This window comes from Raphanus sativus, chromosome 4, assembly GCF_000801105.2.
Source record: "Raphanus sativus cultivar WK10039 chromosome 4, ASM80110v3, whole genome shotgun sequence".
Lineage (NCBI taxonomy): Eukaryota > Viridiplantae > Streptophyta > Magnoliopsida > Brassicales > Brassicaceae > Raphanus > Raphanus sativus.
Genome location: NC_079514.1, coordinates 36,429,614 through 36,451,534, shown reverse-complemented (window position 1 = coordinate 36,451,534; position 21,921 = coordinate 36,429,614). Strand labels below are relative to the sequence as shown.

Sequence of the window (21,921 nt, the reverse complement as noted above, 5' to 3'; positions counted from 1 at the left end):
GTCCTCAAAATCTTTTGATGATGACAAACAACACTACAAATATTAAAAACACCTTTTTTAGTTACTTTGTTCTGTTTCTTTGGGGATTTGCAGTTATGGATGTTGGTTTAGGACAAAACACAACACTTGATGAAATAAAAATAGGAGTAGTTCTTGATCTCAAAACAAACTTTTCCAAGATCTGCCTCACTTCTATTAACATGTCATTGTCCGATTTCTACCAAACTCATCCTCATTACCGCACAAGACTTGCGCTTCACGTCAGAGATTCCATGAAAGATATTGTCGAGGCATCAGATGCAGGTTCTTTACTCCTTTACTATTTTTACGTAAGAGGTAATTCGGTTTGAATGAATACTACGTATAAAGTCAGGTAACATCCAGACATGATTAGGAATTGTTTTCATTGAATCTAAACAATCTTTTAGATGCCTACTGAAATTCCCAAGTGTGTTCTTGTGTACTATGTGCAATGAGTCTGTTAGATTACTACTAACAAGCTACTTGTGGTATATGCTTAGAATCTTGCTAAAGATTAGTCTCCTCTAAGAGAAATCTTTTGATAAACAATCTTCAGTCTCTTTCTATTCTGGAAAGTCGTGGTGACTATCGTATGGTCGTGTAAATCCCTACCACTATAAATTAAATTATTAAGAATTAATATCCTAATAACATTTGATTATAATAGAATTACAAACTGATTAAAAATATATACTTTTGAATAACTCTAGACGTTGAATAGAATAAAAGAATCATATAACTCCACAGTTATCATATGAGTAAAGTTGATTAAAATGTTAAATGCATTAACCAATAAGAGCTAATTCTATTAAAAATATTAAAATCTATAAACGAACAACTATATAATTCCCCACTTATTGTCGTTCTATCTTCTCTGTGGTCCAAACAAAGGATTAACCATTATATCTTCTCTGTGGTCCAAACAAAACAGCCTATGACCTAATCAAGAAGGAGCAAGTGCGGGCCATCATCGGACCAAGAAGCTCTATGCAAGCCGAGTTTATGATTAAACTGGCCAACAAATTTCAAGTACCGACCATCAGTTTCTCTGCAACGAGCCCTCTTCTTAAATCTATCGACAATCCTTATTTCGTCCGAGCCACTATCGACGACTCATTCCAGGCCAAAGCCATTGCGGCCATTGTCAAATCATTTGGGTGGAGAAGCGTCGTCGCCGTTTATGTGGACAACGAGTTAGGTGAAGGTATCATGCACTCCTTGTCAGACGCTTTAGAAGACGTGAGAGTCCAAAGAAGTGTGATCTCTCCAGAGGCTAGAGATGATCAGATTCTAACCGAACTTTATAAACTCATGACGAAGCAGACAAGAGTATTCGTTATGCATATGGCCTCAGATCTAGGATTCCGGGTTTTGAAGAAAGCTAGAGAAATAGGGATGATGGAGGAAGGGTATGTCTGGTTACTATCAAATGGAATGACCCGTATGATGAGACATAACGGTCGTAGCTTAGAAACTATGCAGGGCTTATTAGGTGTGAGGAGCCTTGTCCCTCAATCTAAAGAGCTTGAAGATTTCCGTAAAAGATGGAAAAGAAAATTCGAGCCTAATGTTTTCGCATTATGGGCGTATGATTCGGTCACTGCATTGGCCATGGCCGTGGAGAAAACCAACACAAAGGCATACATGAGGAGGACCTACGGTCAACATCTTCTAGAGTCTCTCTCGAGTGTAGAATTCAAGGGTTTAGCAGGAGAGTTCAAACTCATTAACAGGCAGCTCGAGTCATCAACTTTTGAGATCATCAATGTTATTGGAGATGAAGAGAGGATTATAGGAATATGGACACCTACTAGTGGACTGGTGAATGCAAAATCAAACGAAACGACATCATTTTTAGGCAAGAGGTTTGGGCCAGTAATATGGCCTGGGAACTCGACCGCTGTTCCAAAAGGTTGGGAGTTTCCAACATGCGGGAAGAAGATTAAAGTGGGCGTTCCAGTAAACAAAGGATTCCTCAATTTTGTGGAGATAAAGACAGATCCAATCAGTAATGTAACAACCGCAACGGGCTACGCCATAGACATCTTTGAAGCTGCTCTTAAGAAGTTACCATATCCAGTAATTCCTCAATACTACGGTTGCAAGTCTAGCTACAATGATTTGGTCTACCAAGTCTATGAAGGGGTAAGTTCTTTTTTAAAAAGTATTTAAATGTTTAATTATATACAAATTGACCTAAATATAATAGATTAGGTATTTTTCTTTGATGTCTGATTTCCAACACATTATTCATAAATGAAGCAGAAGTGGGATGTAGTTGTTGGAGATATAACCATCATAGCAAACAGGTCTTCCTATGTTGATTTCACGTTACCGTACACAGAGTCTGGAGTGTCTATGATTGTGCCGCTGAGGGACAACAAGAACAAGAACGCATGGGTGTTCCTAAAACCTTGGAGCTTAGACCTATGGATCACCACTGTTTGCTTTTTCATCCTCATTGGGTTTGTTGTGTGGCTGTTCGAACACAGAGTCAACACAGACTTCCGTGGACCTCCTCACCACCAGATCGGCACTAGTGTCTGCTTCTCCTTCTCCACCATGGTTTTTGCCCACCGTAAGTTGTTACACTTATCAAGAATCCAACTATATCATATGTTAAATTTTATTACGATTATCATAAAACACAAAAAAAAAAATATTATATTCCCATTCCATCTCAAAACCAGTTTACAATAAACTAGACTGGTTTACGTTTTATATAAATATTTTTTAAATAGCATTCTGGTGATATTGTGAAATTGTGGGTGTGTATATAGGTGAGAAGGTAGTGAGCAATTTAGCAAGGTTTGTGGTGGTGGTCTGGTGCTTTGTGGTGCTTGTGCTCACTCAGAGTTACACAGCGAATCTCACCTCTTTTCTGACTGTACAAAGTTTGCAACCAACAACCACAAATGTGAAAGATCTCATCAGTAATGGGGAGTCTGTAGGGTATCATGCAGGTACATTCGTCCGCGATTTTCTGAGAGACCTGAACTTTCCTGAATCACAGCTCAAGTCTTTTGGTTCTGCCGAAGAATGCGACGATCTTCTGTCCAAAGGGACATCGAAAGGTGGTATTGCAGCAGCTTTTGACGAAGTGCCCTATCTTAAGGATGTCGTTTCTCAGTACTGCCCCAAATATGCAATGGTTGAACCTTTATTCAAGACTGCTGGTTTTAAACCTTCCTTTAAGACTGCTGGTTTTGGCTTTGTAAGTTCCTTAATATTTATTTTTATTACTATACGAAAATGGCAACAAAAACAAAAGTATTTTATTTTTATTGCTCGCTTATTTGTAGGCATTCCCCAAGAATTCGCCTATGATAGGAGATGTCTCAAGGGCTATCTTGAAAGTGACTCAAAGCAAAGAAATGTCACTCATAGAGAACAAGTGGTTCAACCGTCTTGGCCTCGCTAGTGATTGTCCTGGTCAAGATACCGCTGATCTTTCATCTAACCGCCTCAGTGTCAGTAGCTTCTGGGGACTGTTTCTAATAGCAGGCGTTGCTTCCTTCTTGGCACTTCTCGTCTTTGTAGCCCTCTTCTTGTACGAACATAGGCACACACTATGTAGTAACTCCGAAGGTTCCATATGGAGAAAGCTAAAGTCTTTGTTCAGAATCTTTGATGAGAAAGATATAAAGTCGCACACTTTCAAGAGCAGTGCAGTTCATAATGTGAGTTCACCTATTACTCCGTGCACCCCGAGTCCGTCCAATGTGCAGATCAGACCGTTGCCACGATGCATGTCATTAAACAGGGAGTTTGAGCTAAGAAGAGCATGTTTCTCCATGAGTGAAGAACGTTTCAGGACGCAACCAAAACAAGATAAACAGGGAGGATCTGATATTGAATTTGGAGCTGAACGACAGAGAGAAGTTAAACAAACTCCATAGCAAGTTATCAGCTTAAGTTGTTATTAACTCAACGTATATAAGCTGTATTTATTGTACTAGATATCAATATTACTCAACGGTGTACACTTGACGCATTCAGTAGCAATTGACTAGTTTGGATACCAGAATGATTTATGTTAATTGTTTAGTTATGCAACTTTACGTACTTCTTATTTTGTATAATCATTTTTATGCTTTCTGTTATATTTATGTTTTGGAGAATTAGTAGCATGTACATAAACGGGACCAAGATTAGTGTTTACCTTTCAGGAAATCTTTTGGAGTCTTCGTCTTTAGTAAACCACTAGACCAATGCATTTCAGTTCTGCAACACAATCGAACACTATATTGCCTCAAGTACATGTAGACTCGTCATTTCCATACACAAGTCTTATGTGCGGTAATCTTTTAGGACTGATGTCTTTTTCATTGTTTTGGAAAAAAAACAATTGCTGACAAAATTAATATTTGTTTTGGATTTTTACCCACATCAATAGTCTTTATGTCTTATCGACGGACAAGAGTAAGAAAATGTGGTCCTCCAATGGCCAACACATCGTGTTTGATCAGATACGGCAATACCCAGACGCGTTAAACAAACGAAATTTGGTTACAATTTCTTTGCAGTAATATGTAGACAATTATCTCTACTTCTTTTTTTTTCTTTTTCTCTTTAGATAAAGTTTAAAGCTAGGAAAAAATTATGATAAAGTCCTTTTTTAGCAAAGGTAATAAGTGAATTGTATTTACATTCAAAAGTTTAATTATTAATATGCCCCTCCGTTTCATAATGTTAAAAGTTATAGAAAAAAATTGTTTCAAAATACATTTTTTTGTATTTTCAATGCATGTTTTATCAATCAATAATGATTAATTGCAAATTTCAATAAACTTAGTTGTACTTATTGAATTTTTATTGGTTTAGAATTATGAAAAAAGTCAGTCACATAAAATTATATATTTCTAAATGAAATTTATTGAGAAAAAAAATAAATTTAATATGTTCTATTAGTATGTAGGAAAAATCTAAAATATGAATAACTTTGAAATAGATGGAATATTTTTTAGTGAGAAAGCCATTAACACTATCAATACTTTTTTAGTGATAAAGCCATTAATACTTTTGAGAACTGAATCTAAACTCCAAATCCCAAAATGGTGTGTTTTGTATTAAATCATTTATATAGACTACCAAGTTCTTAATTAATATCCATTTCTCAGATATTAAAAAAATAAATCCATTTATCAATTCATTTTATAATAAGTATGCTTTCAGCAGAATTGTGAATTTGAATTAATTTTGTCAAAGAAATCAGGAGGAAAAACTTCTGTAGGGTAACAGTTATAATTTTCCATCTCTATTCTTACATTTAGAAACTGTAAAGCTTCGGGACAAATCTTTTCCACTGATTCTGTTCCATAACGATGAAGCTGCTCTTGAGAAGTTGAACTATTCAGTCACTCCTGAATACTATTGTTACGAGTCAAATAGTAACTACAAAGAATTACATGATAGAGAATTACATGGGTATTATGATTGGTAAGAGGGTTTGGAAAGAGAACAATTGTTCAAGATTTTCAAATTTTTGACACCAATGTTATTCTATGGACAAAGCTAAAGCCCATATGCCCTCGAAAGCCCTATACTCGTGAAGAAAACTAGGCCACACCTGCGCTCGGCTCATGTGAAATATCTTCGGAAATCTGTTTAATATTCAAAAACCAGAAACCGGTTTGGTCAAACCGCTAATAAACTTGAGGATTCTGGAAAGAGACCAAAGTCCGGTACAGAAACAACAAAGTTACAGAACCGCGTATGTCTGGTCTTCTCTCCATCGAACTAAACAGATAAACAAAAAACATTAAAACCCCAAACTTTATTCTCCCCCTTGCTTCCTTCCTTCCTATCAGAAACAGATCTTTCGATCCTCCTTTTTCGAATAATTTATGCGAAAACCCTTTTATTCGTAGTGATTCCTCTTAACAACGATGATGATCTTCTCCAAGCTTGGTCGCTCCTCCGCCTCTCGCTCAAGGGTCAGTGTGTTTCACTTTGTTGGTTTCTTCTCAGATTCGCTCTAATTCTCCTAATTTTTTTGTTTACGTTCTTAGGGTCTTTTGTACGGAGGTGGCGTGAGATCGGCGAGGCTGCTTGCTCCTCCGCCGGCTATTGAGGCGAACGAAGTCGAAGGTGGATTAGGGTTTCTGAGGCGGCACTTCAACTCTTTATCTGCTCGAAAGGGGCTTGTCAACAACAGTGATTTGATTGGTGCTTTCGCTAATCCGAGACTTCGTCGGTTCTTCTCCGACCAAGCTCCGAAGAAGAAGAGTATGTTGCATAAAGTGTTTAACTTTATGATTCTTACCGAATCAAATGAGTTTGACAAGTGTGTTTTCGTTACTGTCTTGCAGATTATGAGAACTACTTCCCTAAAGCTACAAAGGAAAAACCAAAGAGTGATCACAAGTCTGACTCTAAAGGTGCTTCCTTTACTTCCCATTTCCTGATCTATTTAATCAATACAAGTCTGTTTTGCTTTGGTGGTTAGAAAAAAAGATTTGAGCTTTCGAATAATTTAAATTATGTTTTTTTTTTGCTGCAAAATATACAGAGGGCTCAGACAAGAACGAACAAGAGAGCGTTGGAGATATGTTCATGAACCGTTTCCAAAATTTGCTGATTCCCCTGCTAGCTCTTGCCGTCTTCTTCTCATCTTTCTCATTTGGCTCTGGAGACCAGCAACAGGCAACCGCTTTTTATTTAATCTTAAACAAAAACAATTGTGAATTGTGATATGTTTCTTCCGACTAAATATCATCTTTGTTTGACAGATTAGTTTCCAGGAGTTCAAGAACAAGCTTCTGGAGCCAGGTCTAGTCGACCACATAGACGTCTCAAACAAATCAGTAGCCAAAGTCTACGTAAGAAGCACTCCAAGAAACCAAGGAACAACAACAACAACTCAAGATAACATCCAAGGCATCCCTGCCAAGAGAACCGGTGGTCAGTACAAGTACTACTTCAACATCGGAAGCGTCGACTCTTTCGAGGAGAAGCTCGAAGAAGCTCAAGAAGCCTTAGGCGTGGACCCTCACGAGTTCGTCCCCGTGACCTACGTCACCGAAATGGCCTGGTTCCAAGAGCTCATGAGGTTCGCGCCGACTCTGCTCCTCCTGGGAACTCTCTTCTACGGCGCGAGGCGGATGCAGGGAGGGCTAGGCGGGTTAGGAGGGACCGGAGGCGGGAAGAACGGCGGCCGCGGGATCTTCAACATAGGCAAAGCGACGATAACGAGAGCCGATAAAAACTCCAAGAACAAGATTTATTTCAAGGACGTGGCTGGATGCGACGAGGCCAAGCAGGAGATCATGGAGTTTGTGCATTTCCTCAAAAACCCTAAAAAATACGAAGATTTGGGCGCCAAGATACCTAAAGGCGCGCTTTTGGTGGGTCCTCCCGGCACCGGGAAGACCCTCTTGGCCAAAGCTACGGCCGGAGAGTCGGGAGTGCCGTTTTTATCCATCTCAGGGTCAGATTTCATGGAGATGTTCGTCGGTGTGGGGCCTTCTAGGGTTAGAAACTTGTTCCAAGAAGCTAGACAAGCTGCTCCCAGCATTGTCTTTATAGACGAGATTGATGCTATTGGTCGAGCGAGAGGACGTGGAGGGATAGGTGGGAACGATGAGAGGGAGAGCACTTTGAATCAGTTGCTTGTTGAGATGGATGGGTTTGGTACGACTGCTGGTGTTGTGGTGCTCGCTGGGACTAATAGACCTGATATTTTGGATAAGGCTTTGTTACGGCCCGGCCGGTTCGATCGGCAGATAACCATTGATAAACCGGATATTAAAGGGCGTGATCAGATATTCAGGATTTATTTGAAGAAGATTAAGCTTGATCACGAGCCTTCTTATTTCTCTCAGAGGCTTGCTGCTCTCACTCCTGGTTTCGCTGGAGCTGATATTGCTAATGTTTGTAACGAGGCGGCTCTTATCGCGGCTAGGAATGGAGGAGCGACGGTCACGATGGCGCATTTTGACTCTGCGATTGATCGTGTTATTGGTGGTCTTGAGAAGAAGAACAGGGTAAATAAAAATAATAATTTTTTTTTCAGACAATGTTTTTGAGATGTGTCTGAATGTTTTTTTTTTGATTGTGGAAACAGGTGATAAGTAAGTTGGAGCGTCGTACGGTTGCGTATCATGAGTCTGGTCACGCGGTTGCTGGTTGGTTCCTGGAACACGCGGAGCCGTTGCTGAAAGTGACCATCGTGCCACGTGGCACAGCGGCGCTTGGGTTTGCGCAGTACGTTCCGAATGAGAACCTTCTCATGACTAAAGAGCAGCTCTTTGACATGACTTGCATGACCTTAGGTGGCCGTGCAGCTGAGCAGGTAAACTAGTTGCTACCTTTGGATTATAAAATATAGTAATCTTGTTAGTCCTTAGTCCTTACATTGAGAAAAATACCATAGGATAGCATCAAAACACCTTTTGTATTTATTAAACTGAGAAAACTTTCTAAAATAACATTTATCAAGATTTAAAAAAAAAGAATTTATATATATTTGAGTTTGGATTTAGTAGTTTAGTATTTAGCTGATGGGGATTAGATGAGAGTTTTGGTATTTGGAGTAATTTAATCATTTTACTTTTAAATTAATGCTAATTAGGGAATATTCCCTTCTGTGTTATTTTTGTTAGATATTTTTTGTGCTATCTAAGGGATCCCTGTCACACTTTCAAGAAGTTTCAAACTTTCTGGTCTGTTTAACGCAGGTGCTAATCGGAAGAATCTCGACCGGTGCGCAGAACGATCTAGAGAAAGTTACAAAGATGACATACGCGCAAGTAGCTGTGTACGGTTTCAGCGACAAGGTCGGCCTCCTCTCGTTCCCTCCAAGGGACGATGGCTACGAGTTCAACAAACCGTACAGCAACAAGACCGGTGCGCTCATAGACGAGGAAGTAAGGGAATGGGTGGGGAAAGCTTACGAGAAGACCGTGGAGCTCATCGAGGAACACAAGGAGCAAGTGGCAGAGATCGCTGAGCTTTTGCTGGAGAAAGAAGTGCTGCATCAGGAGGATCTTTTGAAAGTTTTGGGTGAGCGTCCGTTTAAATATGCCGAGGTGAGTAACTACGACCGGTTCAAGTCTGGGTTTGAAGAGAGTGAGAAGGAGGAGACGGCGGCCACGACGGTTACGCCTGTGGTGGATGATGGTACTCCCCCGCCGCTTGAACCGCAGGTGGTTCCGACGTAAGAGAGTGAGTGACTTTCACTGATACGATTGTACATTTAATTAAGAATGCAATAACACATTTTACCACAACCAAAAGAAAAGCACTGTCTTGTGATTCAGTGAACTTAAGTGTAGCAATGAATATTTTTGTTCTGAATTATTGCTTCTAATAAGATGCTTTTATAGTTTGTGTTTTATAATATAAAGTAATAAAAATGACATTGTTACCGACCTTATATCTTACAGAATGATTGTTAATTGTACTTTATAGGTCGTTACGTATATCGCACGTTATAGGTTGAAAAGCCATTCTTGTTATCGTGTTAACTCTGTCGAATGAAATGAGAGAACTGTGTATACTATAATACAAAAAGCTATAAAGCCCTGGTTGATATAACAGAGTTCTGATCACCTTAGTCTCAAAATAGGATCATATGATTATGAACAACTTAAAACCATCTTCCTTGGGAAGGTTTAGGTTTTAGATACATCAGTGTGTTATCATGTCGTTTAGGTTCCACTGAAGCTATTCCCATAAATTGGTGAGAGAATCTATGAATATGTAAATGCTTAAACAGATAAATTGTGATAGAAATAATTAAAAAAAAAAAAACACATTAATATTCATCGGCAGATGATTAAACTTAAAAAAAAACCCTGTGTTTTCTTAACCTTTGAGTGAGTATTTCTTCCCAGTAAACACCTTAAACTTAGCTTCATCAGACTTCGTCGAACTTTCTTGCTCCACGTTCTTTGGATCAACCTATACATTAAGAAGCCATACAACAAAATTAGTTTATCTCTAATGGATAAATCACGTGAATGGAAAAAAAAATCAAGAGAAGAGAGAGACATACTTTCACATTTGCTTTTGAAGTTTGTTTGCTGTTTGAGCCAAAGACAAGCTTCCCTGATTTTTGCGGTGGCGTTATGGTCGACAGCTTCTCATCATCCTTTCCTTTCTCAGTTGGCTTCTCTTCTTGTTCAGTTGATTCTGTTTGTGTCTTCCCATCCAAACGCTTTCCGGACCCAGTGAATGGCGTGAACTTGGGAACTTTGTTTGCTGGTTCTTCTTCCTCAACTGCAATGACCAAACAAAGAAGATTTAGAGGCTACAATTTTCAAGAATAGATAATTTCCAAATAAGCACAAAGACAAAACCTTGGCGAGTTCGCTTCTTCAGAGGAGTCAGCTTCTGCGGCTTCTCAGGTTCTTTGTAATCAAGAGGAGGAGCAAAATCAACCTCGCAGTCCGTTTCTATGATACTCACAGCTGATGACGGCTTCGCTTCAACCACATTGATAAAATACTGCTTGTTGTTATAAGGAACCATGATTGTGTCGCCAGTGGTTAAGCAAGAGTAGCTCCTAAGCGTAGTCTCCAAGCTGCATTTAAAAAAAAAAGGAATGTAAGAAAGAGAAGATTGGTAACAAAAACAAGATTTCAGTTTTTTTTCAAAAGGTTAACAAACATGGCTTTTGGGTTGGTAATGTCCAAGAAATCTTGAGTGTGAGGCTGAAGCTTGATGTAAGTCCCTTTCACCAAGCTCATATTCTTGATTCTCACAATGTCTCCTTCTTGAAGAGACATGTTTTGCATCATCTACAAGTAAAAATGCACATATCAGTGATTTGTTTAATAATGATGAAAGAGGAAACAAAGACAAAAGAATGATGGAAGGTATATATTATATACCCAATAAGGAAAGTAAACAAGGCCTTCGTCTGCGGTGAACTCGAGTACACCGCAATGTGTGATCTTGCCAACAGATTCGTTACTCAGTTGAAACAGCATTGGGTACTCAATATGCAAAGAAGCTGAGTTAAAAAAAAAAGATTATTATTAACCGAAGTAAATAAAGAAAGATTGAAATTTGAAACAAACGAGATTGAAGCTTTTACCAAGACGGTTGAGAGCGGAAGGAGGCATTATAACTACAGAGAGATTACATAAGTAATGTCAGAGAAACATGGTAAAAAGAAACTATCTTAATAAGGGAAACAGAACAGAGAGCAAACTTACTTTTGTCCCCCTTGTCAAGATGTGCCTGCATTTAAATTGTCGGGATTTAGAATGTTTTTTTAATTCCCATTCATCATAAAAACATGATATATATATATATATAAAAAGAAACAGAACCTTTTCAATGAATGTGACAGGGTAACAACGGTAACACTGCTCGAAGCTAGACTCATCATCTCCATTAAACTCCATTGCCCACCACAAATCTACAAAGTCAATAAGAAACAAACGCTCAAAACTTTTAACAGGGAAACCCATTGACGCAAATCATCGAACACCTTGTGGGTAAAAATAAATAAAATTCGAATTACAAAAAATTTTAGTTTCCAATTTAAACACAAAAAGATAAAATCAAAGGCGATTAATCTAAAACCTTGAAAAACAAGCTCGATACAACAAGTCTAAAACCATAGTAGATGAATCTAGATTTGAGTAAAAACTGAGCTTTAACATGAACTCAATAAGATGATCGGAACAGTTCTTAGCGTTTTAAACCAAACAGATCAGGTAAAAGTTTACTTGAACAAACCGTACCAATATAAGAAGCAAACGATCTGATTTTTAGGGATTAGTTTTGGTGTTTGAAGAAGATCGGAGGAGCTTTGGATTCTTCTTCTTCTTCTTATCAAGGAGGAGTCAAAAGGCAGCAGGCAGCAGATCGGATGAGCTGAGATTTTGGAAAGTTTGTTTTGATTCTTTTATAGGTTTTTAACCCCAAGTATCATTGTACAAGGGAAGGGGCAACTTATTATACGTGGCGTACATTTGTTGGTTAAATTTCGACTCAGGTAATTGTTATTTTGCCTAAAACAAGAAGCCTCCTTGGATCATTTAAGTTCGCCCATTGGGCTTCAGATATTATAAGGGCAACATAAATAATAATAACATATATGATAATAAAATACTTCAGTTTTAATAATATACACTAGATCGCGACCGCACGGATATTAATTTTCTGTTTTAGTTTTTATTTATTTATATTAAATGATGCATTTGTAATACTTGATCGTTTTACATTGACTATGTTAGGGATGTATATTTGGATACCCACTGATTCGGTTAAAATCTATTTGGGTTTGAGATTCTCAAGTTTAAAGATTTCAGAAACATTCAAATATTTATAAATTTTGGTTTTGGTTTGATTCGGGTATTTGCGGGTTCGGTTTGGATATGGATAACCCGTTTGAATTATTTTAAAATTTTCGAAATTTATATATACTTTAAATTTCTCAAAACATATAAATTTGAATAATGTAAGCCAAAATACCTAAATTAAAAAATAAAAAACAGGTTGAACTTCAATATTTAGATGAAGAATAAATATATATTTTAAATATTTTTGGTGTTTGATTATTGTTTATCTACTTTATATGTTTACTTTTGACTATTTTTTATATTTTCAAATAGTTTAGACAACTTTAAGTGGACAAAAAAACAATTTTAAAATATCAATAATTGTTGAAGAATAAAAGTTAAAATACATTAATCTAACTAAAAAGACAAACATTAAAATAGGAAAAAAACACATTAATCTGATTGAAAAGACAAGCATTAAAATAGGAAAGAAAAAGAAACACATTAATATAACTGAAAAAGACAAGTATTAAAATAAAAAAAATCAATTTAATTCTCAGTGGCATATAATTGTAAATAATACTGAAAACTAAGGGATATTCTATATGTGTACTTCTGTTTTAATAAGATAGATATTAACGATAATATGAGTGAGAAAAAGATTAATACCAAACAAGCAACCAAATAGAAAATTAACAATCTAAATCGAAATTTTACAATAATCTAACTATTATATCAATTTTTATAAATTAAATGTCAAATTTTACTTAAACCAATATTGTTTTAACAATAAGTTACTACACTCAACTATCCAAATCATACTTAAAATTTCGTTAAATGGAGTTGAGTTAATTTTGGTGGTCAAATTTCCTTTTTTTTTACAAATCAAAATCCCAAATTTCACTAATCATTTTCAATTTTTATTTTAACATTTTATTCAAATATTATGTACTCCAATTTGGGGGAGAATTTAAGCTACAAAATCGTCCGATGTCCTCTTGACATTGCATGACCTTTTTTTTTTTTGCTAAAATATTGCATGACCTTTTGCTAGAGTCATTTACTATTTTTTAATAATAACACACATAGTTTCTTCGTTTTTTCCCTTGATTTGCTCCAATGTATGTTTGTATAATAGAGTTATAAAGAAAAACTAGATTTTGATCCGCGCTTTACGATAAAAAATTTCACTAATAACTTAACAAATATTTTGGTAATTTTTAAAAGAGTGTGTATTTAAAATACTTTTGCATTTAAATCAGTATTTTTAAATTCAACCCGATTGTGACTATACTCGTTAATTCGGAGATCTGACAATTCAATTTTGGTTTTTAAAATATTCATATTAAAAATCACTAAAACCCGAGACTAACCGATTGAACTGATGGATGACCGATATGTAATTTAAAATCTAATTAAATTTAAATTGTAATAGTTTCATAATTTGTAATCTTATAATCCAAATTTTAATGTTCATTATTTTGCAATTTATGAAAATATGACGTTTCTACAAAATTTTAAAGAAAAGATGATAGATATAAAATAATAAGATTAATTGTTGTATTGTTTGGAAAAATTGATAGTAGTATAAAAAATATTTTGTTTGGAAACATTGATAATAGTATAAAGAAATAAGTATATTGTTTGGAAACATATATAGTAGTATAAAGAAATGAATATTTGTGATTTAATGTAGATTTAACTATAAAGTATAAAAGTGTATTTAATTTAAAAACTTACAAAATAAATGTTAGGTCCAACCGAATGTTTCTGTTTTAATAAGATAGATATAGAGATATGTTATTTTTATCACTAAATATAGAAGTAAAAAATAAAGGAGTAAGATTCATCTATAATTTTCTCTCAAATAGAGGAACTGTATTATAAAAATATACATTTGCGTAAATTCATCTCTGTAGTACAGATCTCTCTATATAGAAGTGTACATTTGAGATGGTCTACACTAGATTAAGTTGATTAACCTTAACCGATTTTCTGCCTAACCACATGCCTAATCATCTTCACCTGCCACTGCCTAAACGACCCATCGATATTGAAAGCTCTAGTGCAACAGAGTTTGTGGCCTTTTTCATATATGCACTAACTTTTTTGAACATTTAATCATTATTTACACCAAATTAATTTTGGCCCATTCTTATAAGCTATGCTAAAAATTTGAGAGTTTTGGGCCATTGTTTAAATTATTTATGAACTTTTGTGCTTGTGTTATTTGTATAGGTGTAGAAGGAAAGAATACTAAAACCTGTACAAAATATAAAAATCTGAAGGTCATTGTGCAAAACAAAGAGACAACAAATCTTAAAAGAGAATCAGTTTCTTGGAACGTAAGACAAACAAACACTACACAGAAACCCAAAAAGAAGAAGCATAGACAAGTCTGCCTTTCCAGCCCTGAAGGAACCAGTTACCATCCTGATCAACATCAAACTCTTTGCTCTTGTACTCCTTATCAACCATCAACCTCAGTTTCTGAACCAGCTCCTTCTCAACCGGAAGCTGCCTCAACCCAGCTCTCACCATCCTCGACCCCCACTGCTTATAACTCTCAGGCCTCTCCACTCTCGCCGTCCCCTCGCACGCCACCACGTTCATGATCTCCCTCCCGTAGAACTCCTTCTCGAACACAACCCTCATCGGATCCTCCCTCGTCAGGGTCGTGTCGCACATGTCGAACAGCGAGGAGAAATGATACATGACTTCTCTAAACCTCGTCACAAAAAAAGGAGCGTTGTAAGAACCGCTCAATATCGAAGGGATGAAGATGTTCGGTCTTATCTTGTGTATCAGTCTCAAAACCACGTCTCTAGGGCTGTCCACTGCCACAGTATCATCCAGAAGGTTCCTAAACCTAAAGAGAGTGTTCACCGCCACGAACTCTCCTTCTCTCAGCTTCAAGTCCTCCAGCTTTATCGTCTCCCACTTCTGCGCTATAGCATTGTACTCAAACGGAACGTTCAGCTTCTTACAGTACTTAGCCAAGCGGTGTCCCGTCTCGATAACACCATTAGCCGGTCTAAACCCACGCTGAGGCAAGTCGATACCCGTGATCCTGAGCTTACACGAGGAGCCACGTCTCCAGTGAAGGCGATGAACCAGAGAATGCCACTGGAAACCGTAAGATATCCCAAAGTCTATGATGTGGATGGTGTGAGGCATAGTCTTCTTAGCCAGCTGCTGGATGCTGTGGTTAGCGAAGGCTATACCGATCTTCTTGAACGGGCAGACGGATACGTAGGACTGGTAAGCTTTCAACATGTCCGCGGCAGATGTTTTCTTGGAAGACAAGGATGTGTAGACCTGCGTGCCTGTCCCGGCTAAACGCGCTTCGAGACTGTTTGCGAAGTAATGAGCTAACCTCTCTGTTCCATCTCCGTAAGAGGAAGAATGCTGCCTGACGAGTCTTAACAACCCTTCAGCTCTTCTGTGGTCGTTGACGGACACAGCTTGTGCACATGAAAGCAAAAGGGACCTCAAGTCAGGTATCTCTTTAACGTAAGCAGATGGTTTGATTCCCCTCGAGTATGCTGTTGTTATGTCTCCTTTGGGACTTTGTGGAGCTTTGGTTGGTGGTTCCTTTTGGGAGGTTTCGTTGAGAATGCATTTAGGGTTCTCCTTGGGATCTCCGAACAAGAGAATCTTTTCAAACATGTCTGCTAGCTCGGGGTCATCGGCATAGACAGCTGATTGCTTCTTACTTCTTTCTTCAGGCAAATGCTCATCGTCTTCGTCACGCCAGTGGCATTTCTTTCCGGTGATTCTGTAAGGAACATAGTGAGGATGATGATGATTCTCATCTATAACCAGCTGAGTAGTCCTTGGAAGGAACTTGCTTGCTTCCTCCACACCTCTCTTGAATTGTAACGCCCAGTTGCTATCTTTGAACATGTTTGTAACCAAGTCATTACTAAAACTTGACCTGGTAACCGTGTTACTGCCACTATTGGGACTGGATCTAGTAGAGGGAGTAGTAGACTGGAAGACGAAGTTGTTCGGGGTAGGTGTTTGCATCCAAGAAGGCCTGTTGTTCTCCAAACTATCAAAACTCCAATCAGAGGAAGTGGTGGTGGTGGTGGTGGTTCTTGAGGTGTGACCTGAAGAAGTTATGTCACTCAACTCATCATGACTATGAGAAAGTTGGAGAGGGCTAGTGGTGGGCAGAGGCAGAGAATCCGGGTACTTTTCGCCTAGAGCTTCATAGAGAGATCTCTCAGCTGCTTGGAGAGACAAGGCATCATGGAACATACAAGGCTTGTCATCCATGTCTTCTTCCATAAGCACTTGGCTTATGTATTGCAGAACAGAATCAGTTAAATCATCATCAGCATCAGCAGCAGCAAGATTCTGTTGAGGATATGGATCTGGATGAGGATGAAGAGGAGGCAAGAGAGATGGACTTTCTAACAAAGGTTGGTCATCCACATAGAATCCATTCCCCAAATTGGAAAACTCAGTCTGGTAGAAGTTGTCAAATGATCCAAGGAATCCAGCATAGTAAGAACCCATCAGTAGTCTCAAGAACCCTAATAAACCCTAAAACTTATTCCACAAGAAACACACAAATCCTTAAGTCTGTGAGAGAAACCTTGTTTTGAAGGTTGAATATTTTTTTTTGTCTCTACCTGATCAAGATAATAACACAGCAAAAGATAAACAGATAAGTCTTTTCAAAAAAAAAAAACAAGATAAACAGATAACTAAAACACCAAACCCTAAGAGATAATGAAGTTTTGTGTTTGGTAAGAAACAAATTTCTGCAAGCGTACCTGTTGGAATTAAGATGCGTCAGATTCAGATGCTTTGGAAGAAAGCTTTGTGTTGGAGGAAATGGTCTGTGTACGTGGTCGAGATGTATTTTTTTAATGTAATTATAAACTATAGAGATAGAACAAGTGGATGAAAGGTACAATTTTTCGATTTTAAAAGTACATTTTATTTGTTTATGTGTGTCAGAAATCCACTAGGTCAGGAAACTTTACAGGCTATTTTAAAAATATGCGATATTTTAAAATGCGAGTGTTAAAAACAGATTATCACATTTCAGTTATGAAAAATATTAAAAGTAAGTCAACCAGTATGAAGGGGTAAATGAATTAACATTTTATCAAAATAGTTTTATATTTTAAAAACACGTCGAAAAATCTAATATAACACCTATGAAACTAACATTAATCCTACATAGAATATTATAAAAATATATAACTGAAATTTTACCTTTGTTAAAAATTCTTCATTATCTAAGATTTCCTAAGAGTACTATTTCAAGGTTTAGAAATATATTTTCAAATCAATAAAATGCTAATGTTATACAAAAATTTTAAATTGTCTAAATTGAACATGAATTTATATAATATAATGGTATATTAAAATAAATTTCGGAATGATTCAAAACCGATTAACTATTTGATTTTATTAAATGGGGGTCAACAAAAAAAACGATATATTAATTTAACTTCATATGCACTTGGCCCATTGTTCAAAACGTGGCAGTAAGAATCTTTCGATTTTCGCATTTGAAGTATTAAGTATATATATATATATATATATTGTTTATAAAATATTTATCCTAATGACTCAGCACTTTCTATAACAAATGTTATGTTTCACAAAGCTTTAAAGTTAAATGATTATTAAAGTTGGAATACACAAAAAGTTAGCTATATTTATATTATTTGATTATATTGTTTATCCAATTATAGTTGATATTTTATGATTGTAATTTTTTTAGTTATTCAACTAAGCTTGCAAAATATTTACAAAATTTCAAAATTTAACCTAATATATTCTCACATTTTAAATAAAAATATTTAAAGGTTTTTTATCAATTTGAGACAAATTAAAAATAATTAGTCCAACCATTGCGTGACGAACATCTTTTGTTTTTATATAGCTGAATTCACTTAGAATCATTAAAAGTTTTTTCAAGTTAAATATATATTTACTTAGAGAACTTAAAATACACAAATTATAAAATTTTAGTTTTAGTTAATTAAAATTTCAGCTAAAAATATCTTACTAAAACAAAATTATTATATGAAAATGATCTTACACTTGCATGTAATAAAAGTTTTGATTACACGTTACTCACTAAGTCACTATGGCATATACTCTTTGAATATCCTTATCCCTTATCAAAATAGATTAATTGTTTTGCTTCTGGATGTACAGTACTTTTTAATTTGATATCATTTCTCCATGTTTTCAATACAAATTTGGTCAAAATGGATCTAGATCGGGAAAACTATAATTTTTTCAATGATTAGTATAGGAAAAGGGTAGACAAATCTTCCCCAAAAAAGTTTCTGTAAATTGAATTTACAAAGGTAAATATTCAAATTCTAAATTGTATTGTCGTCTTAAATGATACAACTCAATTACTCCCTCTGTTTCATTATAAGTGTCGTTTTAGATTTGTGCACACGGATTAAAAAAACATTTAATTTTGAATATTTTCAATATAAAAACATCATTACCGATACAATTCAACCAATAGAAAAATAGAATGGAGAATAAAGTTAATAAATTTTGTATTGAAACTCTAAAACGACACTTATTTTGCAACGAAAAAAATTCTCTAAAACGACACTTAATATGAAACGGAGGGAGTATAATCTACTAAAACAAGTTAAACAACTAGTCTAACGATACTTTATTAACTTCACATAAATTTACAATAACGACAATTTACATACACTTGATGAAAAATTCTAGGCATACTATAGTTTTCGACAGGTGGCCAAAGAACAAAGAGAAACATTGATTTTTTTTATCATTTCGAAAAAAAAAATCACCTTTTACCAAGAATAATTCTTTTAGTCCTCTTTCTTTTTTTTGTTGAAAAATATAGAATAAAATTATTATTTTTTGTTAAATTTGAAAGAGAACAAGTATTCCTTTTCATTTTTTAAAATTATTTTTATTATATATATATATATATATATTTATTTTCTATTCTTTTCTTTTATTCCCAAAAAAATCACCAGCAGGATATATATATCTAATTATATAAAATAATGTTGCTTCTCTCACAGCACGCCACGTCATCGTCCAGCTAGGAAAGTCGTTCGTTTTCGCGCCGGCACGTGTCCAGGTAAGTAAAACGCGTCGTTTCATTTATTTTCGCGTGGGCTTCGTCTGTATCTTTTTATCTGGGTCTTGGGCTGCTATTTATTTCCTTATCCGGCCCGAGGTCACAAGAAAGCGACAGTTCCAGCCCCTTCTCCGTTGACGGCGATTCGATGCCGATTCGGCTTTCATTCACCATAAAAAACGCTCGGAGTAAATGATTCGTGATTGCTCCACTCAATCCGCTCTTCCACTATGTGTATTCAAAGCATACTTCAAGGTCAGGGGCTGTGTGTTTATGTATAAATAGATGTGAGATTTATTCCTTTCAACACATCTTTTCTTCGAAACTCTCTTATTCATCATCATAGATATTTTTTCTCTGATTTTAAGTCCGTAAGTTCTTCTCTTTGATTTTCAGTCCGGCAAGTGTTCTTCCACTGTTGATGTTAGATTTCTTCGTCTAATGGTTCCACCGTTAGCTATTGTGGCAAAGAAACGTATCGTTGCAGTGCCGGCCGCCTTCTACAGCAGAAGACGAGATTCCAAATATCAGTCACTTAATTGAGTTGGTGGTGGAACAGAGGACAATATCCCTGAAGCTCTAAGTAGTATGCCTAAGCCTAAGGTACATCTCTTCATTAATAAGATTCTGCAACTTAGTAGAAAGGTGCGAGAAATCATGTGTTTGCGGTTTGACTTGATTGGTATCGGAGACTGGAGATGGAGAACGATTGTTTTGCGTTCCTCGCATTGTTTTTTTTTGGTGTGACTACATTAAGGTGATGACTACAATTCGGTATGGGAACGAGCTACTATGGGCAGCTTCGTCGCCACAGAAACTGAAGATCGGTGTTGTTCTCTCCGGAGGTGAAGCACCTGGTAGGCCCACGCCCACAGTCATATATGGACCATTCGGTAAGTGTTTGTAAGACATTTTTGTGTGTTTCAAACTGATGCTTTACTTTTTTCATATGCTTAAGAAAGCGGAGTAGAAGGATTTAATTTGATGTTATAAGTTTCGAGCTTTAGTGTCTTGAGTAATCAAATTCGATGTCACTCAGTAACTTCAAACTTACTATTCACATCTCTCAAATATTATTTTCTCAGTGTTGCATGCAGGGTGATGTTGTCCTAAGATTATCACCTGCAAGTTTTCATGCTGCTGTAGCAAAGACATGCATTGAGGTACGGTACTATTCTCAAAACACTAGACTTTGACTCTGCATAACACATTCTTTCTGTACGTTTCTGATTCAAAGTACCTCTGCTTCCACTTTGTTATTCACTCAGCTGAAGAAGCATCTCATCACTGCTAGCTATGTTGATGATGGCTAAGAATGATTGGGTTACGATTCTTGGTGAAACGACATCTCAGAACTTGGATAATTTAGAAGGTGTCCTTATAACCGATGAAAATGATCAACAAGGCTCATATCAGCAATGAGAAAGTGAAGTCTTTCACCTCTTTCTGTGGTAGCATTCCCTTTCATTCTGCAGTAAATAATCTATTAGCAGATTGAATGGCTTCAGTTTGATGTATTCAAATCAATACAATAATGTGATCACGAACTCATATTGATCTTCCTCTTTTGTAACAAGTTTTTAATCTTTCTTTTGAGAATCAAAATATGTTAATGCTTTACACAAAAATACGCATTAGTGTTACATCACCAGAGAATTCTCAATAGAAGAAAATACAATTACAGAAAAGGAAAGTTAAGGAAAAATAATAACAGTATAAAGTTACTCAAAAAAAATAACCACAGAGAAATATACATTTTTTAAAAGTACAAAAGTAATTATTAAATAAGCTGAATAAAATTGTAACAAATTTAAAGTATAACTTATTAAGTTCAATAATTAGCAAATTGTCTCTATTAGAATTAACTTTCATGATAAAGTTTCTAATTCTCTTGAAATTTATGAATTTAATGTTTTTAACAAACAAAATAAGCTTTTTTATCAAAATAAGCTTTATGTTGGGTACATTTAACAATTATTTATAAATAACCAAAACAAGTAAAATAAAATAACATTCAGATCATAAGACTCGACTATTTTTATTCACTTTTTATCATGTTATATGTTATAATATTTGAACTAACAAAAAAATCACAAATTTTAAAAACTGAAAAGCAAATTAATATGAATAAACTTATATTTTTGTAACAGATGTCAATAGAACATAACAAAATATACATACAAAACCCCGGGCGTAGCCCGGGCCGATCCTAGTATTTCTATAAACTCATGTTCATTAATCTGTAGAAATTGCCCTTTAGGAATCAAACCCGGACTGGACGTCTTATTGTCCATTTATTAATTATTTTCTGTTAACCATTGTATTAAAAAGGCTCCACAATTCTAAAAGTGAATTTTAAAATAAAACTATAGCTTTATTTATCTTTTTAATGTTCTTTTTAATGAAAAACTTAATTAATATCTTGTATATATTAGGTTTTCAGTCTTAGGTTGTTTTCAGTATTTCACTATCATCTACAAAACTATAATTTATTCTTTTATGTCATGTCTTCAACTTTTTCTTATTTTCTTAAACAAATCTTCAATCTTTTTCTAT

At 35.8% G+C, this 21,921-nt stretch overlaps 4 protein-coding genes and 1 long non-coding RNA gene across 8 annotated transcripts; 3 read left to right on the top strand and 2 right to left on the bottom strand.

Annotated features, from left to right (window-relative positions):
- Nucleotides 1-4,142, top strand: LOC108833252 (glutamate receptor 2.8-like). Its single transcript, XM_018606679.2, has 5 exons — nt 1-303; nt 953-2,166; nt 2,287-2,599; nt 2,802-3,235; nt 3,324-4,142. The coding sequence occupies exons 1-5, from the start codon at nt 18-20 to the stop codon at nt 3,918-3,920; spliced, it is 2,844 nt and encodes a 947-aa protein (XP_018462181.1). The 5' UTR covers nt 1-17; the 3' UTR covers nt 3,921-4,142.
- A 1,612-nt stretch (nt 4,143-5,754) lies between these two features.
- LOC108855404 (ATP-dependent zinc metalloprotease FTSH 3, mitochondrial) lies at nt 5,755-9,349 on the top strand. The gene is made up of 7 exons (XM_018629212.2): nt 5,755-5,957; nt 6,033-6,249; nt 6,333-6,401; nt 6,533-6,666; nt 6,753-8,006; nt 8,087-8,314; nt 8,700-9,349. Exons 1-7 carry the CDS (start codon nt 5,910-5,912, stop codon nt 9,180-9,182), a joined length of 2,433 nt encoding a protein of 810 aa, XP_018484714.2. The 5' UTR covers nt 5,755-5,909; the 3' UTR covers nt 9,183-9,349.
- A 369-nt stretch (nt 9,350-9,718) lies between these two features.
- Nucleotides 9,719-11,880, bottom strand: LOC108849568 (uncharacterized). Its single transcript, XM_018623126.2, has 9 exons — nt 11,718-11,880; nt 11,301-11,389; nt 11,184-11,208; nt 11,063-11,095; nt 10,857-10,978; nt 10,633-10,763; nt 10,323-10,546; nt 10,019-10,242; nt 9,719-9,924 (listed from the first exon to the last, which is right to left on the bottom strand). Exons 2-9 carry the CDS (start codon nt 11,373-11,375, stop codon nt 9,829-9,831), a joined length of 930 nt encoding a protein of 309 aa, XP_018478628.2. The 5' UTR covers nt 11,376-11,389; nt 11,718-11,880; the 3' UTR covers nt 9,719-9,828.
- A 2,629-nt stretch (nt 11,881-14,509) lies between these two features.
- Nucleotides 14,510-17,163, bottom strand: LOC108848499 (scarecrow-like protein 33). 2 transcript variants are annotated; one of them, XM_057009932.1, is made up of 2 exons: nt 17,042-17,163; nt 14,510-16,808 (listed from the first exon to the last, which is right to left on the bottom strand). In XM_057009932.1, the coding sequence occupies exon 2, from the start codon at nt 16,779-16,781 to the stop codon at nt 14,619-14,621; it is 2,163 nt and encodes a 720-aa protein (XP_056865912.1). In that variant the 5' UTR covers nt 16,782-16,808; nt 17,042-17,163; the 3' UTR covers nt 14,510-14,618. The 2 variants fall into 2 exon arrangements, with proteins under 2 accessions (XP_056865912.1, XP_056865911.1); XM_057009931.1 differs by having other exon boundaries at nt 14,510-16,897; nt 17,042-17,151.
- A 2,297-nt stretch (nt 17,164-19,460) lies between these two features.
- On the top strand, nt 19,461-20,954 carry LOC108833251 (uncharacterized). Of its 3 annotated transcripts, XR_001946656.2 has the most exons (5): nt 19,461-19,652; nt 19,762-19,968; nt 20,057-20,258; nt 20,451-20,528; nt 20,634-20,954. It is a non-coding gene; the product is annotated as an uncharacterized LOC108833251 (long non-coding RNA). The 3 variants fall into 3 exon arrangements; XR_001946655.2 differs by having other exon boundaries at nt 19,462-19,620; nt 19,762-20,258; XR_001946654.2 differs by having other exon boundaries at nt 19,462-19,652; nt 19,762-20,258.
- The last annotated feature ends 967 nt before the right edge of the window (nt 20,955-21,921 follow it).

Coding starts and splice junctions, on each gene's coding strand:
- LOC108833252 (XM_018606679.2), top strand. CDS start 18: ATGATGACAAACAACACTACAAATATTAAAAACACCTTTTTTAGTTAC. Junction 304..952: donor TGTCGAGGCATCAGATGCAG/GTTCTTTACTCC, acceptor CAAACAAAACAG/CCTATGACCTAATCAAGAAG. Junction 2,600..2,801: donor CACCATGGTTTTTGCCCACC/GTAAGTTGTTAC, acceptor GTGTGTATATAG/GTGAGAAGGTAGTGAGCAAT.
- LOC108855404 (XM_018629212.2), top strand. CDS start 5,910: ATGATGATCTTCTCCAAGCTTGGTCGCTCCTCCGCCTCTCGCTCAAGG. Junction 6,667..6,752: donor GCTCTGGAGACCAGCAACAG/GCAACCGCTTTT, acceptor TTTGTTTGACAG/ATTAGTTTCCAGGAGTTCAA. Junction 8,315..8,699: donor GTGGCCGTGCAGCTGAGCAG/GTAAACTAGTTG, acceptor TGTTTAACGCAG/GTGCTAATCGGAAGAATCTC.
- LOC108849568 (XM_018623126.2), bottom strand. CDS start 11,375: ATGGAGTTTAATGGAGATGATGAGTCTAGCTTCGAGCAGTGTTACCGT. Junction 11,209..11,300: donor CTGTCACATTCATTGAAAAG/GTTCTGTTTCTT, acceptor ATTTAAATGCAG/GCACATCTTGACAAGGGGGA. Junction 9,925..10,018: donor CTTCAAAAGCAAATGTGAAA/GTATGTCTCTCT, acceptor CTTAATGTATAG/GTTGATCCAAAGAACGTGGA.
- LOC108848499 (XM_057009932.1), bottom strand. CDS start 16,781: ATGGGTTCTTACTATGCTGGATTCCTTGGATCATTTGACAACTTCTAC.